The 27,486-nt window shown below is 44.0% G+C and overlaps 1 protein-coding gene across 1 annotated transcript; it reads right to left on the bottom strand.

Moving 5' to 3' along the window:
* Positions 1-27: 27 nt before the first annotated feature.
* On the bottom strand, positions 28-27,483 carry LOC137257099 (leucine-rich repeat and WD repeat-containing protein 1-like). The gene is made up of 13 exons (XM_067794594.1): positions 27,400-27,483; positions 24,418-24,478; positions 24,033-24,153; positions 23,282-23,388; positions 22,384-22,462; positions 20,045-20,167; positions 15,008-15,083; positions 14,160-14,321; positions 13,708-13,787; positions 12,762-12,920; positions 9,769-9,875; positions 9,503-9,574; positions 28-1,927 (listed from the first exon to the last, which is right to left on the bottom strand). The coding sequence occupies exons 2-13, from the start codon at positions 24,469-24,471 to the stop codon at positions 1,826-1,828; spliced, it is 1,242 nt and encodes a 413-aa protein (XP_067650695.1). The 5' UTR covers positions 24,472-24,478; positions 27,400-27,483; the 3' UTR covers positions 28-1,825.
* Positions 27,484-27,486: the final 3 nt, after the last annotated feature.

The following is a 27,486-nucleotide window of genomic DNA, read 5'->3' as shown; positions in this document are numbered from 1 at the left end:
GTCATGAGTTCAAAACAGTAATCCACATTGTTCAAAACATATTTATTGCACAGCCCAGTACTGACAACAACCAGGTTCCACAATCATTATCTAGAAAACATCCCTATTGTCATATTTACTCATCTCTTCGTCACCTCATACAAGTCAGTGCTAGTATAAGCATTCGAACATCCTTCAGCTTCTTAATACATCAAACAATACCACAGATTATGTTTATGAATAACAGTTCATAACTACTTGTTGTGATCTGATTGGTCACTTGTAGCCTTGCAACAACCCATACATATCAGCTGTCTGGTCTTTATGGACATCAATGACACAACTGACCAGTGTTTGTACCTTCAGTATCCAGAGTGATGAAGGTCACAATATGAGTAACATGTACTGGCACTTACAGCATTTCATTTCCTATCTTGGACAATGGATCAGTGTCGCTCCATTCTTAACTGCAGGTGGCATGGTTTGGAGGATGTTACGAGCTGAATGTTTGTGTAGACCATCCACCATCAGCTTGTAAAATCCAGTAATAATGGTAATTATCAGTTTATTACGTAGACCTTAAATCAAAACTAGCACCAACTTGTACAGTACAGTCACAGGTTACTAAAGGCCAATGCTTACCTAGACCTTCACAGGCTTGAGTCAGTACCCATACTTAAAGCTGGCAGTCATAAGAAGGGAACAGTGATAAGCTGCACAACAAAGATTTGTCTTAAATGATGTTCTGATAAATCTGGCAAGAAACAGTTAATCATTTTGGGGCGGTGTCATGTCAAATAAATACAAATGGTGAGAAGGTTCTTACTCCTGTTCAGCACTACTGTTTGCTGACATGTTAGTCCTCACCTAGCACTGGGTTCTACTCCTCAAGTAAACGAAACAAATGACAAGAACATGTGAACTTGATCGCTCACTGAAACAGGGAGTGAGTGAGTGAGTTTAGTTTTACGCCGCACTCAGCAATATTCCAGCTATATGGCGGCGGTCTGTAAATAATCGAGTCTGGACCAGACAATCCAGTGATCAACATCATGAGCATCGATCTGCGCAATTGAGAACCGATGACATGTGTCAACCAAGTCAGCGAGCCTGACCAATCGATCCCGTTAGTCGCCTCTTACGACAAGCATAGTCGCCTTTTATGGCAAGCATGGGTTGCTGAAGGCCTATTCTACCCCGGGACCTTCACGGGTCCTGAAACAGGGAACAGGTTCATTTTATCATCAGTCATCTGTATACAACAGCATCATGGTCTGGTGAAAGAGGCTACCATATCACTGAAACAGTCTCAGATCTACAATTCATGTACACAGACTGACACACCACTCACGTGACATGACTGACATCCTTACAAATTTTGACTTAACAACAAAAATATTCGTATCTGAACACACTGTCTAAAAGTCTGCTTAAATTCATAAAAATTTCCAAAGTAAACATTTCTAAAAAATATTAATACGTAACATTAAATGTAACATTTGTTGAAAATCAGCTTAAAACTTTTGTCAATAATATAGCAATCCAGAAGTAGTAAAAACATTTTTAACTGACACAAACATACATCAGACCTAAGGAAATATTGCCTAAATATTTCCCAATCCTAACAAATCAAGAGGCAAAAATATTTGCCCTCAACAATACAGGTTTACAAAAAAAATCTCCATATAACAAATGAAAGTGTTGGTGTTTGCAGGACATAATGTGAGAAGCAGCTTGCCTCCACTAGTGTGTACTCTCTGAAGTTGCTGCCCAGTAATGTTCACAAATTCACATTTCAATGAGCTGTCATGACAGGACTCAGTGTAGAGTTACTTCCCCTTGACATTCAGCGTTGCGTGTTCTTCAGTATACACACTAGGTTATTGTCAGTTCCATACGCAATGTAGTCGGAACTGGAGCTGATAGACACACCATTCACGACAATTTGCTGGAATACAAGAAACAGCATTTAAATAACAATATCTGTTAAGTCAAATACAGACACAAGCTCACTTAAAACAAGAAAAATAAAGGCAGCTGTGCAAAGTTGCTTTGAATGATGTGTTAACATCATACAGACACCATAGCTTATATAGTTCCATCAGTCTGATATCATCAGAGGAAATGCAAGTAAATGATTGTCAACAGACAGCTAATCAAGGAGCACACACCATGACATAAGTTCAGCTGAGTTTCCGTGATCGACATGAGCAATTAAGAAGATGGGAATAAAAGATCAGAGGAAAGCCATTTCATCCCCCAAACTGTCCTCTATGTTGAGTGAGTGAGTGAGTGAGGCTTAATGCCACAATGGCATTATTAAAGCAATATCATGGTGGTGAACACCAGTAATGGGATTTACACATTCCTCATGAGTCACATGATGTAGCATCTTCAGCATGACAGACAAATGCTTTAACCAATTAGTCCTCGGCCAGATCTTTTAGGATCTCTTAGCAGCAGTAAACATGTTATTCAGTAATTAGAATGACACCTACCATCCTCCACAAATTCTTGTTAATGTGGAACTAGTTACAGACGGTATCGGGTTTCTAAAAACTTATACAAACCTGTAGAGGTTATGAATTCTTTGAAGAATGTCCTCCTTGGGGTACATATATAGCATTAAAATGTCCATTTAAAAATGCCTACGACAGTTGTAACAATATTGAATAAATATTTTACAAAACAAAAAACTCGTTTTTGTCTTGTGAGACCACCCCTACAGGGCCCCCACTCGGGCCCCTTAACAGCCAAGAGCAGGTAACTCTCGCTGCGTACCTCATACCTCACTTTTCATGCTGAGATTGTCAGACAGAATGTGGGGAGGCGGGTGGCCGTACCCCAAGGAGGACATTCTTCAAAGAATTCATAACCTCTACAGGTTTGTATAATTCTTTTTCAGAAGAAGTCCTCCTTGGGGTACATATATAGCATAAGACAGACTCCCAACGAACGTGAGTCGGGAGCGGCATTCTGTCTGCTGATGTGTACCCTACACACACTCTCATACACTGCCGAAGCTGCGAGAGATAGAGAAATACACTTACCCAATCACCAAGCCGCTGATGTCAATCAGGCGGGGGCGGGGCAACATAAGGCCGAAAGAGCCAATCGATAATAACCCAGCAAAGGTGATTGACATATGACCACACCTCATGCCATTCACTGTAAATATTCCCCCAAACCAGCGAAGTAGTGCCGGGAATAACAGTGCAAGAGTAAATATGAGCGTATGTCGACGCTAATAGTGAAAAAACCGTCTATAGGTAGTTTCTCTTTGTGTGTTTTTTTTTTTTTTTATATATATATATATATATATATATAAAAACACCACCACCAGGGGATATCCGTCACCAATATAACAAGAAATGTTTCGTGAAAACCCCACCACCTCATGATAAACAAAGTCGAGATCTCCGACGCTCATTCAGCTAGGGGAATCACGACTCTGCCCACTGGTGAGAACTGTATGGCCAAACCGAGCACGTTCCCGTGAATGTTTGTCCAGTTGGTAGTGACGGATAAACGTGCTCGGTCGGCTCCAAATAGCCGCAGAGCAGATCTCCTCAATGGGCAGAGCCGCGGCATAAGCCTGTGACGTAGCCACTGCCCTAACAGAATGAGCCTTTAACCCATTAGGGATAGGTAACCCTTTATGAGTATATGCCATACAAATGGCAGAGACAAGCCACCTAGATATGGTTTGCTTGTTCGCCGGCAGACCAGCTCTTCCCCCGCCATAACAACAAAACAACTGGTTATCTTTTCGGATATCAGCAGTTCGTTTGATATAAGCCCTAAGGGTCTTACGGACATCTAAGACGTGAGCACGTCGAAGAGAGGTACCGGGCGAGGGAGGCTGCATGAGCTTAGGGAGCTCGATAGGCGCTGTAACATGAAAAGCGCCTGCGATCTTAGGACGGTAAGAATCCGGCAGTCTAATACTGACCCTGTCTTTGTGAAAGACGGTCAAAGCAGGATCCGCTGACATTGCATGAATGTCACCTACCCGCCTGCCAGACGTTACCGCCACAAGAAAGGCAGCCCTCCACGTTAACAGCTGGAGAGAAAGAGACGATAGCTCGTGAAAAAGAGGACCGGACAACCAGTCAAGAACGACTGACAAGTCCCACGGGGGACTAATCCGCCGGACAGTCGGACGGATCCTATCCACACCCGCTAAAAAACGCTGAACAAGAGGGTGCTGCCCCAAGAGAGCACCGTCAACAGGAATATGGAATGCCGAAATGGCCGTGGAATAGCCCCGAATAGTAGAGGCGGCTAGGCCTGACTCTAACCGGGACTGCAAAAATTCCAGTACTTCAACTAGAGTTGAAGAAAAGGGATCAAGAATCCCCCTGTTGACACACCAGCGCGCATAACAGGCCCATCTATCCTCATATTGAACGTTTGTCGAATCCCTCCGCGAAGCCAGAATTGTGTCTGCAACTGGTGCAGAAATTCCGCTCGCTTGGAGGCGATTCCTGACAGTGGCCAGGCCACCCACTGAATCCTGGGATTCGGGTGCGGCGCTCCGTTCTGGGATAGTAAGTCCGGTCGAAAGGGTAAAAGGACAGGAGGCAATGCCAGAAACCTCATCATTACCGGAAACCAGCTTTGAGACGACCAAAGAGGAGCAAGAAGCACTAACAGTCGAGCTGGTTGGGTGGCAAGCTGCGAGAGGACCCTGGGAATCAGCGGCAGAGGTGGGAACGCCCACAATACCCTGTCCGTCCAATCGAGCTGGAAAGCGTCCTGAGCGATGGCTCTCGGATCCGGTATCCGAGAACAAAACACCGGAATCTGGTTCGTCCCCCCAGAGGCAAACAGATCCACCTGGAACGATCCGAACAACCGGGAGATAATCCCGAATATCTCCCGATGCAACATCCACTCGTGAGGAGCTAGGACACGTCGAGAGAGCGCGTCTGCTCGAACATTGTCCACCCCGGGGAGATACACGGGACACACCCGAACATTGAACCGGTCGCACCACTGTAGAAAGTGCCACGCCTCCTCTAGGAGGGACGGAGAAACCGTACCGCCCTGTTTCAGGATATAGGTCATTGCCGTCTGGTTGTCCATCTCTAGACGTACCACACAGCCTCGAACCGTCTCCCGAAAGTGTTGGAACACTAGCCGGACAGCTCTCAATTCGAGCACATTGATGTGCAGGCGCGTTTCGTGCCGTAACCATAGGCCCGAAACTGAATGGGCGCCCAGCACGCCACCCCACCCTGTGAGGGAAGCGTCCGTCTGAATTGAAAGGGTTGGTGAGGGAGCGTCCAGGTGTAACCCCCTGGATAGATTCCCTACCACTGTCCACCACCGTAAATGAGGAAGGAGCCACTCCGGAGTGAGGAGAATCATCTCGTAACTCCTGCCGTGGGACCACATTCGCGCCAAGGCGTACTGAATAGGTCGCATCCTCAACCGCGCCCTCCAAACAACGTCCACCGTCGCTGCCATGTTGCCTAGCAACTGGAGCCAAACCCGAGCCGAAGCCGAGGGGGACTCGAGGAATTGCATAACAACTCTCTGAACTTTGGAGATCCGATCCGGCGAGAGGGAGACTACGCCTCTCGCTGTGTCGAACCGAGCGCCTAAGAAGATCAGATCCTGTGTAGGAACTAGGTCTGACTTCTTGAGATTGATAATCCAGCCCAACCTGGTGAGAATACACATTATGGCGAATGTTGCGTCTCGACTCAAGTGAGCGGCAAGTGCTCGTATAAGCCAATCGTCCAGGTACGGGTGACAACACCTGCCCTGTGACCTGGCCACTTGCGCTGGGATTAACATAAGCTTGGTGAATACCCTCGGAGCCGTAGCGATGCCGAAGGGAAGCACCCGAAACTGATAGCATACCCCGTCGAAGGAGAACCGCAGGTACTTCCTGAACTCGGGATGCATCGGAACATGCAGGTACGCATCCTTGAGGTCGATGGACGTAAGCCAGTCGCCTCTTTCTACAGATGAGATCACTGACCGTAGTGTCTCCATCTTGAATGACGGTACCTGCAGCATAGTGTTCAGCCGTTTGAGATTGAGAATCGGTCTGAACCCTCCGTCCTTTTTGGTGACCAGGAAATAAGTGGAGTAAAATCCCTCTTGTTCCTGGCCCCCTGGAACCACCTCGATGGCCGCCTTGTCCAGTAAAGACTGAACCTCGGCGCGGAGAACCTCGGCTTTCTCCGGAACTACCGGCACAGGAGTGCGCCGAATTCCGGAAAAGGGAGGCGGGTCTCTCTTCCATAGTGGTAAGTGGCCGTCCCTGAGTGTGGATAGGACCCAGGGGTTGGAGGTTACCTTTTCCCAATCCGACAGGAAGTGGGAAAGGCGGCCACCCACAGGAAGGTTTGGCAGAAGGCAATGAATGCCCGACGTCGGCAGTGCTCCGACTGCTTGATTCGGGTTCACTTGCAAGGGCTCCGGAGGATGACTTACTGGGAAGCCGGGGCCGACTTCCCTTTCCTCGGAAAAGGATGCTGGGGCGCCGCAGCCTTGCCCTTGCCCCTACCCTTACCCTTACCCTTCCGCGCCTGCAAGGGCTGTGCCCACTTAGCAGAGTCCTTGGCCGGAGCCGAAGGATAAGCGGAGGAAAGCACCGGGGGACGCGCACGAGAAGTGTGAGGCTGTTCTAACAAGGGTTTAGACTCCTTGAATGTAGACACAGCCTCCGCGGCCTCCCGGACTACTGATGCCGCTCCCGGGAAGAGAGTAGATCCCATCCGGAATGGCAGTGAAAGTAGCGCTTGCTGAGTGGCCGGCGAATACCGTGCCACGGACAGCCACAGTCTACGGAGGCCCATAACTGCAGACATCATCTGACACGCCGAGGACCTGATCGAGTCCCGCGCCAGATGTGACTGCACCTCCGTAAGCTGTTGAGCGAGCGTAGGGGAAACACACTCCTCCTCAACACCGCCGCCGTCAACAAGCCGACGCTGCAATACCGAAGTATATGCGGCGTGTATTGTGACTTTCAGGCACTGAGCTGCATTTCGGTACTGCTCCTCAAACGACCTATAAGCCGATTTGAGGGCAGTAACGTTAGAGGTGAACGGAGGCAGGCGGCGTCCTTGCTTAGCCGAAGCTAAGGAGCTGCCAGAGGAACCCCCCAGGGCGACCGACGCATAGATACAGTCGTCGACCACTGGAGGGTTATACAAGTCAAGATCACCCATAAGGTAACGTCGGTCTAGCTCCGGCAAATCGAAGCGTGACCGCGCTCCCGTTAAAAGAGGGTTAATCACTTCTGACAATATAGAAGGGAGGATGCGCAACCGAGAATCCACCACCTTGGCTGGGGCAAAAGCCTCACCCGGCAGTCGGAATTCCTCGGGGTCAGGTGTCGCCGAAGCAACCACGACCTGCGGCAGGACAGAAGCAATACGCTCCCGTACCTGCCTCAGCGAGGCGCCGAGCGAAAACGAAAACTCACTCGGCCCACCCCGGTCCTCCCCCTCCTCCATTATCTCCGAAAGAGAGAAAGGCCCGAGCAGAGCCGAGCGGCCCGACGCCATAGACCCGACGCCCGAGACTGAGTCTGGGTGGCGGATCGCCGGCAACGCTCCCAACATAGGCATGGTCCCATGACCAACACTGGCAACCTCGGAGTGGCTGGCAACCGACTCTAAAGTCGGTTCCTGCGCACCCCTAATGGAAGTCCCCACACCGGCGCCAGAGGCGTGGCTGGGGAGTCCCACGGAAGCCGAAGCCGGATACACACCCGACTCCGGACGAACGCCGATCTCCTGACGGAGACCGGACATCGCATCCGAAATCAGGGTATGCACCGACGCCATTTGCTGCTGCAACAAAGACGACAGTAAATCAAATGTTAACGGTTGCGAGGGTTCAGTGGGAGGTGCTGCGGAGGTAGAAGCCACCGCTGGAGGTGGAACCGAAGTACCCTTCGCTGGTTTTGCCGTATCCCCCCCCGAGACTGAAGCCGAAGACGCCTTCTTAATATCTTTTTTAGCTTTTTTTGAAGGCGGCTCCTGAGCCCAAATATCCCCCCCCGCCTGGATCAAAGATCTATAAAAGATCAAGTCTGCATGACGGGATTTTTGAGCCCTGGGGGAAAAGTCCTGACATACGGCGCATCCTTGCTCGTCGTGAGCTTCCTCCGCCAAGCAACGCAGGCACAGAATATGCTTATCCCTCGGGGGGAGTCTTGCGTTACAAGTAGCACACCCCTTGAACTGGAAAAAACCGAACCGTGCTATGATTAATAGCAAGGCCCGTTAATCCAACAAACACATGAGTATTTAACAGAAACAATAATACGCACTGGCGATATTTAACCGTTAAATAATAAGAAAGCTATTTATGAAAACATACAATAGCATATAAGGATTTTTTTTTTTTTTTTTTTTACCATGGAAAAGAAAGGTAAAAAACCATACAAATATCCGGTTTGTATTTAAAACCACCTAAAAGAATAGGCAGAAGAAATAACCACCAGGTACGTGCCGCCCGCCATCTTGTCAGCCACATGGCTGAAGACCACGGTAGCCACGGAAAGTTACAACATTTCATGAATGAAAAAGAGTGAAATATGCATTCCTAATACCGCCCGTGCGTTAAAAAGGAACCATACATACGGTTTTCGTAGCTTTCTCACTCATTCTCTTCAATTCGTAGGTTCTCTAAGTATGAGAGCTTGCTGATGGACGACTGTCCTCAATGACGACAGCATGAAAAGTGAGGTATGAGGTACGCAGCGAGAGTTACCTGCTCTTGGCTGTTAAGGGGCCCGAGTGGGGGCCCTGTAGGGGTGGTCTCACAAGACAAAAACGAGTTTTTTGTTTTGTAAAATATTTATTCAATATTGTTACAACTGTCGTAGGCATTTTTAAATGGACATTTTAATGCTATATATGTACCCCAAGGAGGACTTCTTCTGAAAAAGAATAACTGGGTTCAGTCCACTGTTGAAACAGTGTCCACATGTTCATAGTCAAACTACTTGAGTATTAAAGACATTTTTTAATGGGTGGTGACAAGCATTGGTGTTCGACATGATCAAGATATGTAGTATGGGTGATAAGACTGGGTGTGTCATATTACATGTCCAAGGGACTGACTTACACATTCCAGCCACATGCTCCCCCCTCCCCTCCAAAACTTCACCATTGCAGAGTTTTATAAATATGTCACTGATACATGGATTTGCACATTCCTCTTTTCATCCAAGGGGGTATTATTCTGGAATTCTCATCCGTTGAACCTACTTCAAATTGACAACCATTTTGTGACCTGTTTATTTACAGAAAGGTGGATATAAGCTGAAATGTATCAGACCTCTAATTATTATCCGAACTCTAGTTATTATGAGTAACTGCCAGCTGTATTGACTGCTACTGGGACTCCATTGAGGTGGGTGGCAAGAAACATACCATCTTGATACTGATTTTAAGGATCCAATTAGGGAGTCAGCTTATCTATGACATCGGCTTGTCTACTGTAATATATATTGCATCAGACACAAACTACAGACATAGTACATGTGTACCTTCTTGTTGTGCAGCATCTCTTCATCAATTCCTGTCCCGGAGTCTGCCACTATGTCAGGCCACTCAATTACCTGCAGTACATAGACACATACAACTTACAGAATACCCATAGACAAGATCAACAAGGAGATCAGTGTCCCTTTTCCAACAGAACTAACAATGCTAAGAGAGGAAACATGCTACAACACTTTGTGACAAAGTGACATGTTTGTATCTGAACTGTGACAAACACCCATGTCATCACTTGAGTAACATATTGTCGTACCGTAGAAGGGCAGAGGATGTCATCATAAGGTGACACTTTCTTCCTGGCAAGAGTGGCTACATTGTAGACGTAGATGTTTCCAAGATCATCCCCAACTCCCAGAAGACCTGGAAGAGACAAATAAATAGCCTTGATAAATACACATCTTCTAAACATATCCGTAAGAGAGGAGATGCAAAGTGAATTAATTATATCACCTTCAGTGTTCATCCTGGCATTTGCCAATTACTAACAAGTGAACCCATGCCCCACCAGCCCCAGTGATGTGGGTCATTTAGAAAATAATGTGTGTCTTGTTAAAAAGGTGTATTGTTGATTTCCCAAGACGTACCGGGGGCAGTGTTTTGCTTGAGTTTCTGAGCCAAAACAAACTCATGGTATGTTTCATGTCTACATGTGTGGATGCACAGACAAGACCCCCCATATCTCTATGGTGGGAATGTTAAGTATTGGAAATTTTAACATCAATTGCATATTTATATACTTACCCAATCTCACAGTATGCACTTCTATTTCTTGATTGAACACTGAGTCCATCTGTCCAGCACTCCATACTACCCTCATTATAAGACAGCTTCCCAACTCATGCAAAACATGCCAAACATGCAACACGCATCACTAACTTCCCACATGATTATCTCCAAATCATCATTCTCTTTCTTGGAGCCACTGAAAATATCCATCTTGGAGATCTGTGTAGCGAGGAAAGGGGAGGAATCCATCGCATCAGATAGGATAAGTATATAAATATACAATTCATATTAAAATTTCCAAAGTTTTAAACTTATCCTATCTAACGGCTGGACGGCGGGAATGCAGATACCTTGTGCGCTGATAGTACGTACAAAAGAACTGTGTGGACTGGAAACAGCCATGGATAGTGATGCACAAGGGTGGCCTGTTACACATCCATGCAACTCCCATGCTTGTGACAAATTCTCCAGAACTCCTTGACTTACTAAGCACGATGACTCTCACTGAGATAGGTGTTCCCGAATGATGTGGTGTTCGGTCACATCCTTCAAAGAGGGACATAGATCTGTGTGGAAGATGCCACTTCCTCATGATTTTCAAGGAACCCCCATAAATGAAAGTCATCGACAATAATCAGGCCAGCCCCTGCTTCAAGAAGACCCCTACTGACACCGACCAGACGTGGGTGAAAGAAAGGTACAACTCTGGAAACTCCAATTTTAACATTCAGTTCCGGAACAATTAAGGTATTTCTGTGACTCTGGATGAATGAATCAATGAATCTGGAAGTCCTTTGCTGAGTCATAGAAGCCTGTAGATGGGATTGTTTGAGTATCTGCACAGAGACCTGAATTGTGTATCTCAGTTCACCATCATCGCAATATCTGCAAATATGCCTTTGAACAATATTCTGCAGACCATGGTTGCTATCCGCCTTGAACCTATCTTCCTAAGATGACAAATTCAGCAGACAAAGGACAGTCAACAGGTAACCAAGAAAGAGAGAAAGATGATCAAGGACAACTTGAAACTGACCAAAGATAAGACACACATACCCGATGTAGGTGTCCTGATCGGTGAAAGAGTGCTCCATAGATGCTGCAACCACATCAACTGCCTAGATGATGCAATTATGCAATTAATGGAAATTAAGGTGTGACAAATAGCCGTATCCAAGTAAGAACACTCTGTCTTTAACTAAGAAGACCCAATAAGTCCTTTTCCCACAAAGAGTCTAATGTCTTCATCCATCGGGGAAGCAACAGCCAGTTCGGATTGGTGAATGGGTCCAGTTACGCGAATGAATCCAGTTTTGCAAGTAGTTTTGATTCGGTGAAAGATGCTGGTTCGGCAAGAGGGGTCAATTTGGTGAATGGTGTTGGTTGAGGTGATGATGTGGAGAGGTTTAGGCCGATGAATCATGCTCTAGCGAACTGAGACTTACCAAACTGGTAGGCTTCGGTGAAACCGACGTAAGGGGTGGCTGAATAACTCGAGACAACACTCTTCTTTGTTGAAGAACAACCAGTCAGTGAAATAGCAGTTAAACAGCTTTGAGATGAGGGAGACAGAATGACAATAATGAGACCAACTATGATGCATGCACTCCAAGTTGTCCATCATTACATTCATGGAATAAGAACTGAATAACAAAGATCTTGTTGAGCTGAAACATCCTGATGTAATGGAGGATTTGAAGATGAAATGTTTGCATGATGTGAACCAAGTAAATTCTGCAAATCTTCAGAAAGAAAGGAATCAGACAATTCTTGAATAAACTCTTTGTTATTCGATTAAGGTGACTGAGACAGTCCAGCAGATAAAACTGGACATTTAAATTTCCCTTTTGTTTGAGGGACTAGGTCCTTCAAGACCCATAGCCTGAACAAGCCTTGACATATTTGCCAAACTCTAATAAGGTGAGAAGAACACATTTTTTGCAACAAGAATCCTAATTGCATTGACCAACACAGTCCACACACAGCCAATGAGGATCATTAGCCAAAAGATCTTTGTTAAAGTGAGTGCATTCCTTCCTTTCGTTTTGATCAAACTTTCCCTTTGATCAACTTTTCCCTTTGATCAACCTTTCCCATTTTATAGAGAGTAAGAAAACATGTCCACACTAGTGTGCAACAAGAAATAGACAGGTGATTCAGAGATAATTATGTGGGTAGTTAGTCACACGTGTTGCATGCTTCGCATGAGTTGGGAAGCCATCATATAATGAGGATAGCACGGCGCATTTTGGTGGATGGACAAGAGAGGCCCAAAGAGAAAACGTTTACATTGTTCCACTCAGTGTCGAATCTGGAGATGGAAGTGGATACTGTGACTCGTATGAGGTAGGATAAGAATTAAAAATTTAGTGTGTTAATGGCAAATGGTGCTCTGCACCTAGGCCACCTGTCAATTGAGGCTCAATCCCCTTCAGTCCAAACTTGGCATTGAGAGTGCTAGGTCAATATGAACAATAATGACTTCCTGATACAATAAACATAACACACAAGTATACATACCTCCACCATATCCCATGTTGAGATATTCAATATCAGTGTGCGTGTACTCTAGTTCTGCTAGGGGTTCTACCTTGATGCACCCAGACCTCTTGATCTTTGACCTGACATGGTCCTGCAGATTCCACAACAGAACTGACCCAGAACCAACACATTTGGTAGCTGAAGATACAGAAGATAGTGAGAGAGGTTTCCAAAAGAGACAAAGTGCAGCACTCTTCGAAGCATCTAGGCTGTGTCAAGGCAAGCTGGTGGCTGTCAGCCTGAAAACTAAGTGATGGTGAATTTTGGTCTCTAAAGCTAATCCCATGTTTCACCTGATTGAATTCAAGGACAGGAAACTACCCTTAAAACATTTGTACAAACATTTTTGTTAGTCTCTATGTATCCATTGATATAGCCAGGACAGTTTTGCTAACGCATTTATCTTCCACCTAAGCAGAGGTTGAAAACATGAGCAACAATTTAATAAGTGAGTGAGTTGAGTTTTACACAAGCAATATTCCAGCAATATCATAACAAGGGACACCAGGAAGGAACACAAGGAACACATTCTGCCAATTTGGAGATTGAAACTAGGTGTCCACCGTGATGAACAGACACTTCAACCATTTGGCTACCCCTGAAATTTTCAAAATACATCAGCTTAATGAACATTTCTTCCATTTCACTCCCTCCACTTTTCACTTTTACCTCTAACTGCATTTAAATACTTCTGTCACTGTCAGTAAACCATATACAAAACATAATTACGACCTTTAATACATACTATAGATACGCAATATAATTTCTTCTGCAACCCTTCCCCTCCATCAAAACAACCAAGAAGTTACACTGCAAACCAATTACAATACTAACAATAATTTCTTTAGTCATTGTTCGTGAGTCAGGATTAAGGTACTGTATTTGAGATCTAGGGTGACTGAGTCTCTTGTCGACAGGTTCTCACCTACAACATCCCCTGGGAGAAGGGCAAGGCCATCGACTGTGTCTGACTGGCTCTGAAGGTCGAACTTATAGGTAGACGACCTGAAACATAAACATATACTTATCAGGAACTAAAGGAACTGATTAGGTTGTTAATGTGAGTTTGACTTCTTACATAATGCGGAACATTTCGAAAATGTTCATTTAATATATTGTGATATTTACAAAGTCAGTACAAACGTATTAAAAAGCTGTCTGACTTTGAAAATATTACAGGATTCTTCAAACATCTCTGAGTTTTACCTTCATGATTTTTTATTATTAGTTCATATATTTCAAGATAAGAACAAATTTGTTATGATGTGAGACAAGATCAGTGTTCTCCATATAGGCCAACCATGTTGCCAGCTTTCCATTCCAGCGGCAGTAAATTAGCAGTCATTAATTTTAGGCCTTCTTTTATTCTGTTCTTACATGATGACTTTGGCTGTTCTGCGCTTGTGGATGTCGTTCAACTCTGACTCCATGCTCCACCCAAAGCAGCCGTCTTCGCACGCCGCCAGCAGCGTATGTGACAACAGACTGTACTCCAGGTTGAGGGCCTCAGACCCTGGAACACTGATCTTCAGTAGTGGTCTACAATACACAAACACTGCTATAAACCAGGGAGTATTGATCTTCAGAGGTCAGTGAAATACACTCCAGTTCATACTGATCTTCACTACAGGTCTACAACAAATACACCATACTTTTATTCACTGAATGCTGATCTTCACCGAGGTCTAACAAATAAACAGCTTACCATTAACCAATGAATGCTGATCTTCACCAAGGTCTATCACAGGAACAGTTTACCATTAACCAATGAATGCTGATCTTTACTGAGGTCTAACACATGAACAGCTTACCATTAACCAATGAATTCTTATCTCCAGACTTGCTGCCCCACTAAAATAATTACCTCTGTACAGGGCTTGTTACCCCAATGCCGTTTTTGTTCCAGTACAGTACTTGTTACCTCAGTACAGTACTTGCTGCCTTACTAAAGTAGTTGTTCCTCAAATACAGAAGTGCAGTACTTGTTGTTCCAGTAGAGCACTTGTTACCGCAGTACAGTACTTGTTGCTTTACTTAAGTGCTTGTTACCCCAGTACAATACTTGTTACCTCTGTACAGTTCCTGCTACCCCAGTGAAGTTCTTGTGCCAGTACAGTACTTGTTCCCCTACTCAAGTATTTGTTGCCCCAGTACAGTGCTTGTTATCCCAGTATGGTACTTTTTACCCCACTGGTTATCCAATGCTTGGTGTATCTATAACCTACTTGAAGTCTGTCCTGTTCTGTGTGAGGTCTGGAGTACCGATATCCCACATTATGATGAAGCCATCATGGCTGCCACCTGGAGTTAAACAATGACTGATTTACAGCAGTACAAATCACGCCTGGTGAGGCTTAAACGTTAATGTGTTAATTCATCAGTTCCACAGAAAGTATAAATGTGACATCACTGCATAAGTAGATTTACTACTTTGCAATTTAATTACTTTTCAATTTGCAATAAAAAAATTTGGTACTGTCTCTCGGATGGATGTAGATACAAAACAGTTTGAACTGACGTTGGATAATACTAGTGATACTGCCAATATCAGTTGTTCCAACACTTGGAAAATATATATTAATGTATTTCTTTTTTTTTGATGGATAACTTTGTGTTAAATATTAAAAACTGGTAATTTATTTCAGAGGCTAATGAACTGATAACGTGTAACCAATGATAAAGCAACCAATAAACACTCGCTGAACCATTAAGTGACTGAGTGAATATTGCTTAGCGCCGCATCAGCATTCTTTTTCAGAAGAAGTCCTCCTTGAGGTACATATAAGCATTTTCATGTCCATTAAAAGTTGTAATTATTTTGATAATAAAATATTTACAAAACAAAAAACTTGTTTTTGTCTTGTGAGACCACCCTTACAGGGTCCCCTACAGCCATGAACAGGCAACACTGACCATCAACCCCGCACCTCACTTTTCATGCCAATGTTCACCAGAACAGTCGCCATCCATTCAAGTCTTCTTGGAAGCCTACACTTCAGAGAGGTGAGTGAGAAAGAATCAGCTACTGTATGTATGGTACCTTTTCCCACCTTTATGTATGGTGTTAGGTGGAATTTCATGGCTGAAATTTTCATTCATAAATTGTTGTTACTTTGCCAGTTGGGTCCTATCTTCCTGCCATGTGGCTGGCAAGATGGTGGCCTTTATGGCTTCTTTTTAGCACAGAAAGTGTTTCACGTGCGTCACATTTTCCTGTAGGTTGTATGTTAGTATGTTTATTACATGCTGGAATGTCTTAACCCATTTTTCGCTTGTTTCAGTCAAAATGGGTACATTGGTTTTAAGACTCATAGTCTTTTTTATGGAGTTACGCAATTATATGTACACACCTGTAGCTTGCATTTATCCACTTATGCATGTTGTTTAGCTGGGTTAAATGTAGTTTAGCTTGGTTTTGGTGTGATGGTTTCACCCCAACCTTGGGTTTTGGCTCGGGCACGGGTGCTGTCCCTGGAGGAATGTCCGATCCAAGTTCAGCCTCCAGTGATGGCTGGTTCGGCGAGTTCTGCACCAGGTTCCGGCTTGGGTGCAGTTCCGCTTGCCAGCGTAGGTCCATCGGGTCTCGTACTGTTGGTCACCGGCAACCTCACTGGTGGTCCTCAAGAACCGGCTTTGCCGCCTGCCTCGGTTCCGCTCAGTACACCGGGGATCTCCGCTTTGGCAGTTGATCCCACGGAGTCTCGTCACCCGGGTTCTTCGGTTAGGGCAGCTCGGATCTTCTAGATCCATTGTCCTCGTTGGCGGGTTCCTCGTGCGTACCTTCGGAGGTGTCCCTCGGTATGGAGGATTCCTTCATGGAAATGCGCAGCGAGGAAGCCAGGACGAGGATGGCGGTCTGGAGCAGTTGGGAGAAGTACAAAGCTTCTCGCTCGGATTGTCCCTGCAACAAGTGCGTGAACATATCGCTGTAGTTTTGCCGCAGCTGGTCGTCCCTTCAGAGTTTCGTCTTCCTGGGGAAGTGTTTGCTGCGTGCAGGTAGACAGAGACTCAATTGCGCATATTGCCTTCACTCATCAGTGAGGCAATTAATCTGCTTCTGTCGGGTACTCCATGGGGGAAGATGCACTATTTGACCCTCCTGTTGTCGACAAGTGCGTTTACGCCTCGATCGCGCTTGGAGGGTCGTCTGGCCACATTCAGACGTCGGCTTGTCAGGGCCGCTGCTTGCTGCCTTTCAGCTCATCAAACCAAGTGTTGCGCTCCGTTTACCGCTCCTTTGAGGAGCAATATCGGAACGCCATGCTGCAACTTAAGGTTGCGGTGCACTCAGCTTACCTCTCTGTCCTGCAGAGGCAGCTGGTGTCACAGGAGGACAGGGATATTTCCTCGTCCCCATTACAGCGGCAGCTTACGGAGGTGCATTCACATCTGGTGTGCGACTCAATGCGCTCTTGCACAAATCAGATGATGTGTGCCGTGATGGGCCTTCATAGGTTATGGCTGTCTGTCGCCAGATATTCACTGGCAACACAGCCAGCACTGCTGTCTCTGCCTTTCCGGCTGGGCTTTGACAGTAGTTAGGGAGGCTGCGGAGGCTGTTAGTCAATTCAAGGACTCTAAGCCCTCCTCCACCTCTTCCGCGCGGCCTTTGGTTCTTAGCTCAAGCTATCCTGCGACTCAGTCTAAGGATGCGCCGAAGTGGACTGCTCCACTACAGGCACGGAAGAGCAAGGGCAAGGGGAAAGGCAAGGGCAAGGCAACTTCTCAGCCGCCTTTTCAGAAGAAGGGTAAGTCTGTCTCGGCTTCCCAGTGAGCGTACCTCAGGAGCCCTTAGTTGTTCCGTTCCAAGCCGCAATCTCTCTGCCGTCGGCCAGGTGGATCGACTAGAGATGGACAACCAGATAGCCTACATTCTGAAGCAAGGCGGCACAGTGTCTCCGTTGCTCCTTCAGAAGGCGTGGCAGTTTCTGCTATGGTGTGATCAGTTCAGCATACAGGTTATGCCTGTCTATCTCCCAGTGGTGGACAACGTGCGAGCAGATACGCTCTCACAACGTGTTCTAGCTCCCCACAAGTGGTTGCTCAATCAGGAGATATTCGGGATTATCTCCTAGTTGTTCGGGTCATTCCAGGTGGATCTGTTTGACTCTGGGGCGACAAATCAGATTCTGTATTTTTGTTCTCGGATTCTGGATCCGGAAGCCATTGCCTTCGCCGTCTTCCACCTGGACGGGACGGACAGGGTGTCACCAATTCCCCTGATTTCCAAAGTACAGTCTCAGCTTGCCACCCAACCAGCACGGCTACTAGTGCTTCTTGCACCTGTGTGGTCATCTCAATGCTGGTTTCCGGTAATACTCAGGTCGCTAGTGCAGCCAAATGTTCTATCACCACAGTGACCGAACCTACTATCCCAGAAAGGCCAGCTACACCTCAATGCCAGGATTAAGTGGGTGGCCTGGCCACTGTCTGGAATCGTCTCCAAGAGCGCAGAATTCCTGCATCAGTTGCAGAAACAATTCTGGCTTCACTGAGGGATTCCACGAATGTACAATATGAGGATAGATGGGCCTGTTATGCGTGCTGGTGTGGAAATAGGGATTCTCGATCCCTTTTCTTCAACTGTAGTTGAAGTATTGGAGTTCTTACAGTCTTGATTAGAATCTGGCTTAGCCGCTTCTCCGATTCGAGGCTACTCCATGGCTATTTCAACCTTGCACATACTTGTGGTGCCTTGTTGGGACAACACCCCCTGGTACAGCGTTTTCTTGCAGGCAAGGACAGACTGCGTCCGGTCGTTAGACGAAAAAGTCCTCCATGGGATTTGTCGATAGTATTGGATCGGTTGTCCACTCCTCTCCACTGATAAGTTGGAAAACAGCTTTTTTAGTGGCGGTTACGTCTGGGAAACGTGTTGGCAGTTTACACGCCATGTCTTGAGACCTGCAACTTACTGTGCTCCATAAGGATTGGCTTAGCATACGCTTACCGGATTCATACCACCAGAAGATTGATCACTTGTTTCATGTGAAAGCGCCTATCGATCTTCCTGTGTTTACGCTTCCTGTGTCGCCTCACAATACACGCAATAAAGCTCATGTATTGGACGTTAGGAAAACTCTCAAAGCATACATTAAGAGAACAGCCTTACTCCGTAAGGAGAAACAGCTATTTAGCTGTTATGGTAGTGGCAAAGCTGGTTATCAAGCTAACACACCGACGGTATCCCGATGGATTGTATCAGCAATCTGCATGGCCTATATACATAAGGGCTTATCTCCCACAGAGGGGTTGAAAGCTCACTCAGTCAGAGCAGTGGCCACGTCAAAAGCATATGCTGCTGCTCTCCCCATCGAGAAAATCTGCTCAGCAGTTATTGGGAGCAGTCCGAGCATGTTCATCCTTCATTACAAACTGGACAGACAATCAGGAGAGCATGCTCGGTTCGGTCAGTCAGTTCTCCGAAGTGGACAGAGTAGCGCTGCTCAAGCTGATTAAGCTTTGTCAGTCGACTATATCTGTTTGCACTTGGTGGTGGGTTACTGTCTGTTCCCATTTTATTGGTTTTTGATGTTTTTTTTAAGTGCTGCCTTCCCTTGGCTTGGTGCCTTACTTTCTTATCCATTTGCCAGCTTAGCTTTGGACAGGTTTCAGTTTGGCGAGTTTCCCCTATGCTCAGGACACCAAACTTTGATATGGGAGGGCAGGGTTTGTTCTTGGGGATTCCCAATGGCAGTCAGGTGACAAAGTGCCTTTTCTATTTCCGTGTGGTTGTAGATTCACACTTTGATTGAATGGACTGTGCTGTCAGACAGAATACCACTCCCTATTGTTTATCTTCGGGAGTCTTTTTAATGCTTATATGTACCCCAAGGAGGACTTCTTCTGAAAAAGAATTGTACAAACCTGTAGAGGTTAAGAATTCTTTGAAGAAAGTCCTTGGGGTACAGCCACGCTCCTCCCCTCATTCAGTCTGATAGCATGAAAAGTGTGGTGTGAATCAGACGATCAAAGTTACCTGCTCTTGGTTGTAGGGGGCCCTTGGGGCCCTGTAAGGGTGGTCTCACAAGACAAAAACGAGTTTTTTGTTTTGTAAATATTTTATTATCAAAATAGCTACAACTGTCGCAGGGAGTTTTAATGAACATAAAATGCTTATATGTACCCAAAGGAGGACTTTCTTCAAAGAATTCATAACCCTACAGGTTTGTACAAATGTTGCAGCTACTACATAGGTAGAACAAAAACAACACACAAGTGAAGTATGGATGATAAGCAAATTTGAAAGTTACAATACTCACTGAAGAGGTAGTGATGGATTCTGGGATGGAAGAGGAGACAACTGATGTAGTTCTTGTGACCATTGAGAGTGCCAAACATGACCAGCTGACGAGGATGCAACAGCTTGATAGCAGCACCCTCCCCTGAAACGAACTCCAGGCAATAACACTGACGTCAACAGTGTATTTACAGGAACCTCTTATTTCTTTGTAACCTATTTATTGTTGACTCAACAATATTCCAGCTATATGATTGCGGTCTGTAAATAATCGAGTCTGAACCAAACAATCCAGTGATCAACAGCATGATCTATTTATTCACTGGGAATACCATGACGTGTCAACCGAGTCAGCAAGAGTGACCATCTGATCAGGCTGTCATGACAAGCAGGATTGCTGAAGATCAGTTCTAACGATCACATTCATGAGTCTAAGGCTACCTTGGGAGTCCCAGGCACGAAGACAGGAGTGACTTGTTGGCAGCATGTTGTATATTTATATTTCGTGACTCTGATACACAAGGCACTGGCCATGAAGCATTGGACTGCTTATTGAGTGACTTTCTTTGATTGAAACAAAACACACTGAATGAGTGTACAAAATCTAAATCAGACCTACTGACCTCTGAAATAATCCAGTAATGGGTATGCTACAACCCTGCAGCAGTTTCAGCTGACATGGGATAAAACTTCCTCAGCATATACCCACCATAAAGGTGACTGAATGAACAGAAGTTCTAACTTGGTGAGTTGGATAATTGAGACACAATTTCAGTCGTTAGACTGGTCCAAACTCCGTGATCTATCTATCTCGGGACAGGTAAAGTGCAGTCATCATATATACCTAAAATTTAATGACATACAACTTAACATAAGGTTTCAAGAGTATCATGTATGCACATAAATACCAGTGTATGGAACGACTAAAAAACTGGAAACCCACTGGGCAGAATACTATAAATGTTGCTGGCCCTGTGAACATGTAACCAGCCCTGTATTTAAAAATGGGAAACTGAGGTAAGGAAATACTCTCATTAAAGAATTACTCACTAATAGTTCAGTAAACATAAACATATGCAAAAGCAAATTTTACAAAGCATAACTTGGTGGCCCCTGTTGATTCACTGCCATGTGAATGAGACAAACAGGCAAAGTCAGAATGGTCAGTATCTTTGGCAAGAAGAGTCTCTACATCAGTACATGCTCTTCATGCAAATAGCACAGGGGATTTGTAACTCTCCTCGTGAAAAGAAAACATGCGCAACAGCAAATTTAACAAAAACAACTTGGTCACTGAAAGCATTCTTTAGACCAATCACGTTTAGCGTTAGATAAAAGAGTAGGCTGATCTGTGGAAGTTACGGTTTGATTGATCATGAACTACACATACAGACATCGTCTAGCTACCTGTAAACTATTTTCAAAATATCACCCATAGTCAGTGACATGGTAAAATATACATCCTTGGAAAGTAGACTTGCTCACAGGGACGACGATAAAATGAAGTTGTAAGCCCACCATGTTACTAGCAAGCATTGGGGTGCCGGACGGACACAATTTCATACACTGTAAATACCTGTGTATGTCTACCATATATAAAGTATAATAGCCGAAAAGTTTAATATTATAATTAACAAACCACATTCCCGTTTGCTCTCACAAATATGAGTCAGTACTCCTTCAAAATTCTCAGGACACCTCCACTTAAACAGAAGGTGTAAGTACAGCAGTGTTTGCAATACTTTAATTTGCCAGGTGGCCATCAGGGCCTGCAGCTGCTACTGGCTTTAAAATCTGCAGGCTCTGAATGAAATCTAGAGGCCCTTTTTGTTAAAGTCAAACCAATAAAAACAAAATACACTACACTGTACTGTTTCACACTGTATATACAAAATCAATTAGCTAAGATTATTGCGCAGAGAAAAGTTTGAGTTTTAGTAAAGACTGGTGTTGCTATTGATGAATCATGGATGGTTCTCGTACGTTATACAGAAAACAGGAAAGAGACTGGTTGAAAAAAATTGACAGATAATTCACTGAAGGCCATAACAGCCTACAGATATTTGAAATTGACGGCCTGATATAATAACAACTGGGCCCGGACCTTTGGGTCAGCTATTATTTTGAACACTGAAGTACACTGACAACCCCAAAAGTTATCTGCATCCCTGCATCTCATATTACTCAATGCAAGTTGAGCTACAAAGATGCTAGAAAAACAAAACAGAGTTAATCTTATGTCCCATGGGCACTAGGAGTTCATTTTGAATTTACAGGATACGCATTTAGCATTCAGTCTACCCCACAAAATGGCAGCAAAGTGTACGAAAGTAGGATGGAGGAGATGCTAGCTTCACTCACCTGCAACTGCCAGAATGTTGACTGTCTCTCGTGCATCTATCTGGGAAGGTACTGTCGTCCATGCCAGAGTGTAGAATGTCTGCAGATTAATTTAACCATGTGACTGACCTCAGTGATGTTTACTCTTGTGCAATAATATTAGGAAATGTATATGTTTAGCTATAACGGGCACTATCACATTTGAGAAGGCCTCACATTGTTCCCATGTGAGGAAATAAACCAGGGGCGCCTTTCACGCAGCAACCTTTGATAAGGTTAACCTTAACTCTCATTCTTTAACATTGCCCACAGGTTACCATAGTGGTTTACGATCACCTTAGTGCTTTGTGAAAGGGGACACAGTTTATACTGCTCCAACTCAGCCACCTTATCCCTACAACATGTAAGGGATAATGAAGAACTGTGCTACACACTATTTGCTCACTCAGGAAAATTACAGCTGTATAATAGTGACCTGTCAATGATAGCGCCTTGATTTGACAAACCAGTGATTGATACTAGGCTGCATACAGGTCATGAGCACAGCCCCACAATGTCTGTGTATGTGATGGACAATCAACCATTTCCACATTCAAATGAAGTCATGTACATCCCTGTTCAGCCTATGATGTTATCCAATTTAATCAGTGACTAAACCAAATAACATGTTTTGTGGTTCAACTTCTCAAAGATAATGTCATTATCATAATGAGTATTACCAGATAAATCCTGGCATATTATCTATTGCCAAAGAGAGATATTTTTAAGAAACTCACCTTAAGTGATGAGCTGTTTAAAAAAATGTGTCAGACAAGCAGGCTGATTTTCAAAAAGGCTTGCTTTAATGTTTGGTAGATAAGCAAGCTCGTGTTTTTATTTTTGGTAAAAACAGTAACAGTAAATCCATGGACTGTCCTACCTCAGTCTGGTCTGTGTCCTTGTATCTGCGGAGAACCCTCCCTGTCACACAGTCAATGAAGCATACAATGTTGCTTCCGCAGGTTGCCAGAATATGACCACTCTCATCTACAAGAAAATGTTGGGTGAGTTTAGACAGTCAGCTTGTAATGAGTGTGAGTTCAACTCAAAAGGCTATATGTTGCCTGGACTGGACAGTTGGAGATATATAATGTTGTCTGAAGACCTACAACATTTTGCAATACACAGGCTTTTGAGTTGCTCAAGTGAGTCACTGTTTCTATGTGGCAGTGTAAGTCATTGTAAACTGGTGGTGACTGTACATTGTTTCTATAGAAGGAAGGTGTACCAGTTACAATATATAGACTAGGGGCATGATTAATCTGGAAGCTTCAAGAGACATTATGTTAATCCAGGAAAATGCTTAACTTCAGGAAGGTTGACATTGGGACTCTTGCTTGCCTCTGTCAACTCTCATTACATCAAGATTCTGTGAAGATCATTATTTTCACTCTTGACATCAAAACATGGTTAATCTGTCTTCACTAGTAAACTGAGTTAGTTTCAGACCACAATTGGATAACATTTCTTTGTTGGTTGGTTAAACAATGAATTACCTTAAGTATTGCTAACTTATTCATATTGTTTCTTTTTGGAAACAGACACATAACATTGTAAACACTTAAGTTAAATGAATAATGCCAACAAAGTCAATATGCCTGTTTGGGCAAAGGAAGCAACTCTGCACCTACTTGGTTTCCCCTTTACTGGTTCAAACGCACATCGCCACACTTTTGCTATGTTGTTATTGGGATCATTGTCTGCAGAATGACACCTCACAAAATGTACAGGTTGGAAGTCAGATACTGGTGGCTGGAACATAATTAACACCCATAATATAATATATATTACATACATGGCACAATGTGCTGCAAAACAATTTCCCTTACTGTTGTTATAAGTAACAATAATAATCACAAATTATCACTTGATAATATAAGTAATCATTCTGTAAACAGATACAAATGACTTATGCAGATCTAAAGTGAATTAAGTCAAAACAAACAGCATGATGATCCTCGTTCATGGGGAAAATGAGCATTCTTATTTCTCATTACTATGAAAAACTCTCCTTACCAATCTTGTCTTTCCTGATGGTGCTTTTCTCTTCAACTGTGACCGATCTCTCATCCTTACGCTACAAATCAAACAGAAATCACTCAGCTTGTATGGAATGCGGTGTGTTTAACTTCACTAATGAGTTTAAGGATGACTGAATACTTTATTGCAAATCCTCATCATCAACAGTTGGATTGAGTCATGTGACACTGACAAACATGGCAAATTGGATATTCATTGACTTCACAGTATCAAACTTTTAACCATGTTATCAAGTGGATTCATAAAAAAGGCCATTAAATCTTTACACATGTAGTATGATTACTAAGAAGTGGTCAGAAATCTCCTGCTTTTATGCTTTAAAATAAATATTAAACATATTAAAGGTCCGGGAAGAGAGAAATTGATCTTAAACATGACACATGGGGAGGAGGGGTGGATGGTGAGGGCTGTAGTCACTTACTCTGTACATACATACTATGGCCTGTTACTCTAGCTGAGATACATAGCTTTCACTAACCATGCTAACATGTTTGTGAACCCTACGTACCTTAGCTAGGGTCACTCACTGTACATGTTTCTCCATAAAACTCATTTCCCAAAAATGATGATGGGAAATACTTCATAGTATTATAGATGAATACATCCTCTATCATGTCTATCACTCATGGTTAGTAAAATAAAACTTTAAATGATATTAATGTCAAATTATGGTTTACCAGGCGCACTTTTTCCGATTTTTTTTATTGATATACTCGCACTAAAGGTAAGCCAACCCTAACCTTTACTCACTAACCCCAAGGATCTAGAAGGGGGGTGCCCAAGGGCTAAGGGTCTAGTAAGGGGGTGCCCAAGGGCTATGGATACAGCAGCACGGTCATTAGCAAGCGCTCAGCTGTCCCCGGGTAGTGCCCCCGGTAAACTGCACTCTAGCCTATGGTTTTGTCTTACTCATCGGAGCCACCACAAAGCGGGATAGCTGAGAGTGGCACAAAGCGTCTACGAATCCACTGCTCAATCCATCTACGAACAAGTCTGGTCTACGAATTCACTGTAAGTCTGACCAGGGTCCATTTTGCCTAGGTTCGTGACAAACAATGCACAAGTTGTAACCATCCCTTGAAGCCTAAGGCGGATACCAAGTTAGGACAGTGCATAATTGCATAATATCTTTATCAACAGGCTTAACTCAAGCTTTGAGTGCAGACAGTTTCTCGGCCTACCTTTAGAAAACAGTACCACAAACTTTAAAGACACGTCATAATACTATTTTACATAATTGCAGGTGATTTTGTGCAAAAGCAAGTTCTTGAAACAATGCCCTATGATGCTGGGATAGCAACAAGGTCATCAAACTCAGTGAATGCGTATAAGCTCCGCTCACTGATGTTTCATCTCTACCAGCCATGGCATTACAGAAACCCAACGATGTTGAGAGTTTCCAGTAGTAGTTCCCGGCAGATGCACAATTTTTCGCAAGCACCAGTGTTAAATATTTTTTTCTTTTTTGACTTATAATGCTTATATTTCTTGGTATTAAGAGGAGCTGAGGTATTATATTTTGTGTGTTTATATATTTTCTATTTTTAAATTTACTAAGGATGACTTGCATTAGCCACATTGTGCCATGTTTTATCATTCGCAGTTTTGGTCAATGTAAATAATCTAAATATATTCTATATTTCGGTTTCAAACGTAACTATTTGGACCAAATGAATTATAACTGTAAACTAATATACATATATATCTTTGTCATTCAGTAATTTGCAACATTACAAGGAAATATTTATTTCTCGAAGCGGTAAGAATTCATTACACTGGATACGTCAGTCATTTTTGTGCCGGTTCAGTGAGAGTATTCTATTTATTAGAATTATTCCTAGTGTTAGGTTTAGGTATAGGGTTTGGGTTAGGGTAAAGGACCTAATCCAATGTAGTAGGTAATGCATGAGTACCAATTGTTTTCCTTTTCCATTTTTAATACTTTGTTCACAAAGAAAAACGGGAGACCAAAAACCTCAAAAGTTAAATAAACGATGAAATGGTTTAATGTCAAAATTTTGGGCTGGTGGAAATCGGCCTCCAGCAACTTTCACCTAGATCTACATATTTTCAATAATGATTCGAAGTTTAACTCACCAAACATGCCCCTGTCGCACTCATTCCTTAGCGCGAACCACATTATCCTTACTGTATGTTCCCCACAACACTTTTCTGTCACGAAAGCACACAATGATTTTTATATAAGCATGCCATTCATGCATGCACCATGAAATCAACGTCTGACGCCAGCAAGCGTTTTCAGTTCGAACCATATTGGCTCATTCAACACAGCATGGTATCTTGCAGATTACGGAATACGACGATTGTGCCAAATTATATCAGGACAATTCGGCAACAGTCAGTAGATTGAAAGCACGAGGCACCAAGTCTACCCGAAACCTTCGTAATTGTCCAACCAATTCAACTCTTTCCGTTCATTTCCATGACGTCACAGGAATGACTAGCTAAATTTGCACATTGTGCAACAATGTGTACGTAGCTCTCTTGGTTAGCTGGCGGGCTAACAATCCGAAGGTCGCGGGTTCGCGTCCAACGGGTTCTCACAAACTGGTTGCCTGTCTCACTGACATGTGACCTACGGCTGGGAACGTCCTCACGAGAAAATGTGGTGCTGAATTCTAAAGGTGCTCCAGTTTCTCTTAGATCGCTACCATGTCATGTCCACTGCCTGCTATTGCCATTAATCAGCGTTGATTCGGCTTCCCCTTCATAACAGGATACCCCGCCAAACATGGGAATTAAATATTGTCCAGTTAATCTATCCAGGAAATTCGGATAAGCTGTAAGTGTAAACGAAATATGAAGCCACAACATCCCTCATTCCGACATTCGCTACGTTTGTTAAATTAATTATGCGATAAACATATGCCGGGCCTCTGATCTGACACATAATTATTGTTTTATGCATAAAGGGTATAAAGGAACAGACTTACATACCCGCACGTGTAAGAAAACTATGTATCAACAGTGTTGATGGATGTAAACTTCCCGCCGCTGCAAGAAACCGGAAGTGACGTGAACTCG

This window comes from Haliotis asinina, chromosome 1 (assembly GCF_037392515.1).
Source record: "Haliotis asinina isolate JCU_RB_2024 chromosome 1, JCU_Hal_asi_v2, whole genome shotgun sequence".
In the NCBI taxonomy this organism is placed as follows: Eukaryota; Metazoa; Mollusca; class Gastropoda; order Lepetellida; family Haliotidae; genus Haliotis; species Haliotis asinina.
Note: the sequence above shows the minus strand (reverse complement) of the source record. Positions and strands in the feature narration are given on the sequence as shown.

Excerpts from the sequence above, each read along its gene's own strand:
- LOC137257099 (XM_067794594.1), bottom strand. The coding sequence starts at position 24,471 with ATGAGAGATCGGTCACAGTTGAAGAGAAAAGCACCATCAGGAAAGACA. Across the intron at positions 9,876-12,761 it reads CAACATGGGATATGGTGGAG|GTCTTCTGGGAGTTGGGGAT; the intron begins GTATGTATACTT and ends TGTCTCTTCCAG. Across the intron at positions 1,928-9,502 it reads AGATGCTGCACAACAAGAAG|CAAATTGTCGTGAATGGTGT; the intron begins GTACACATGTAC and ends CTTGTATTCCAG.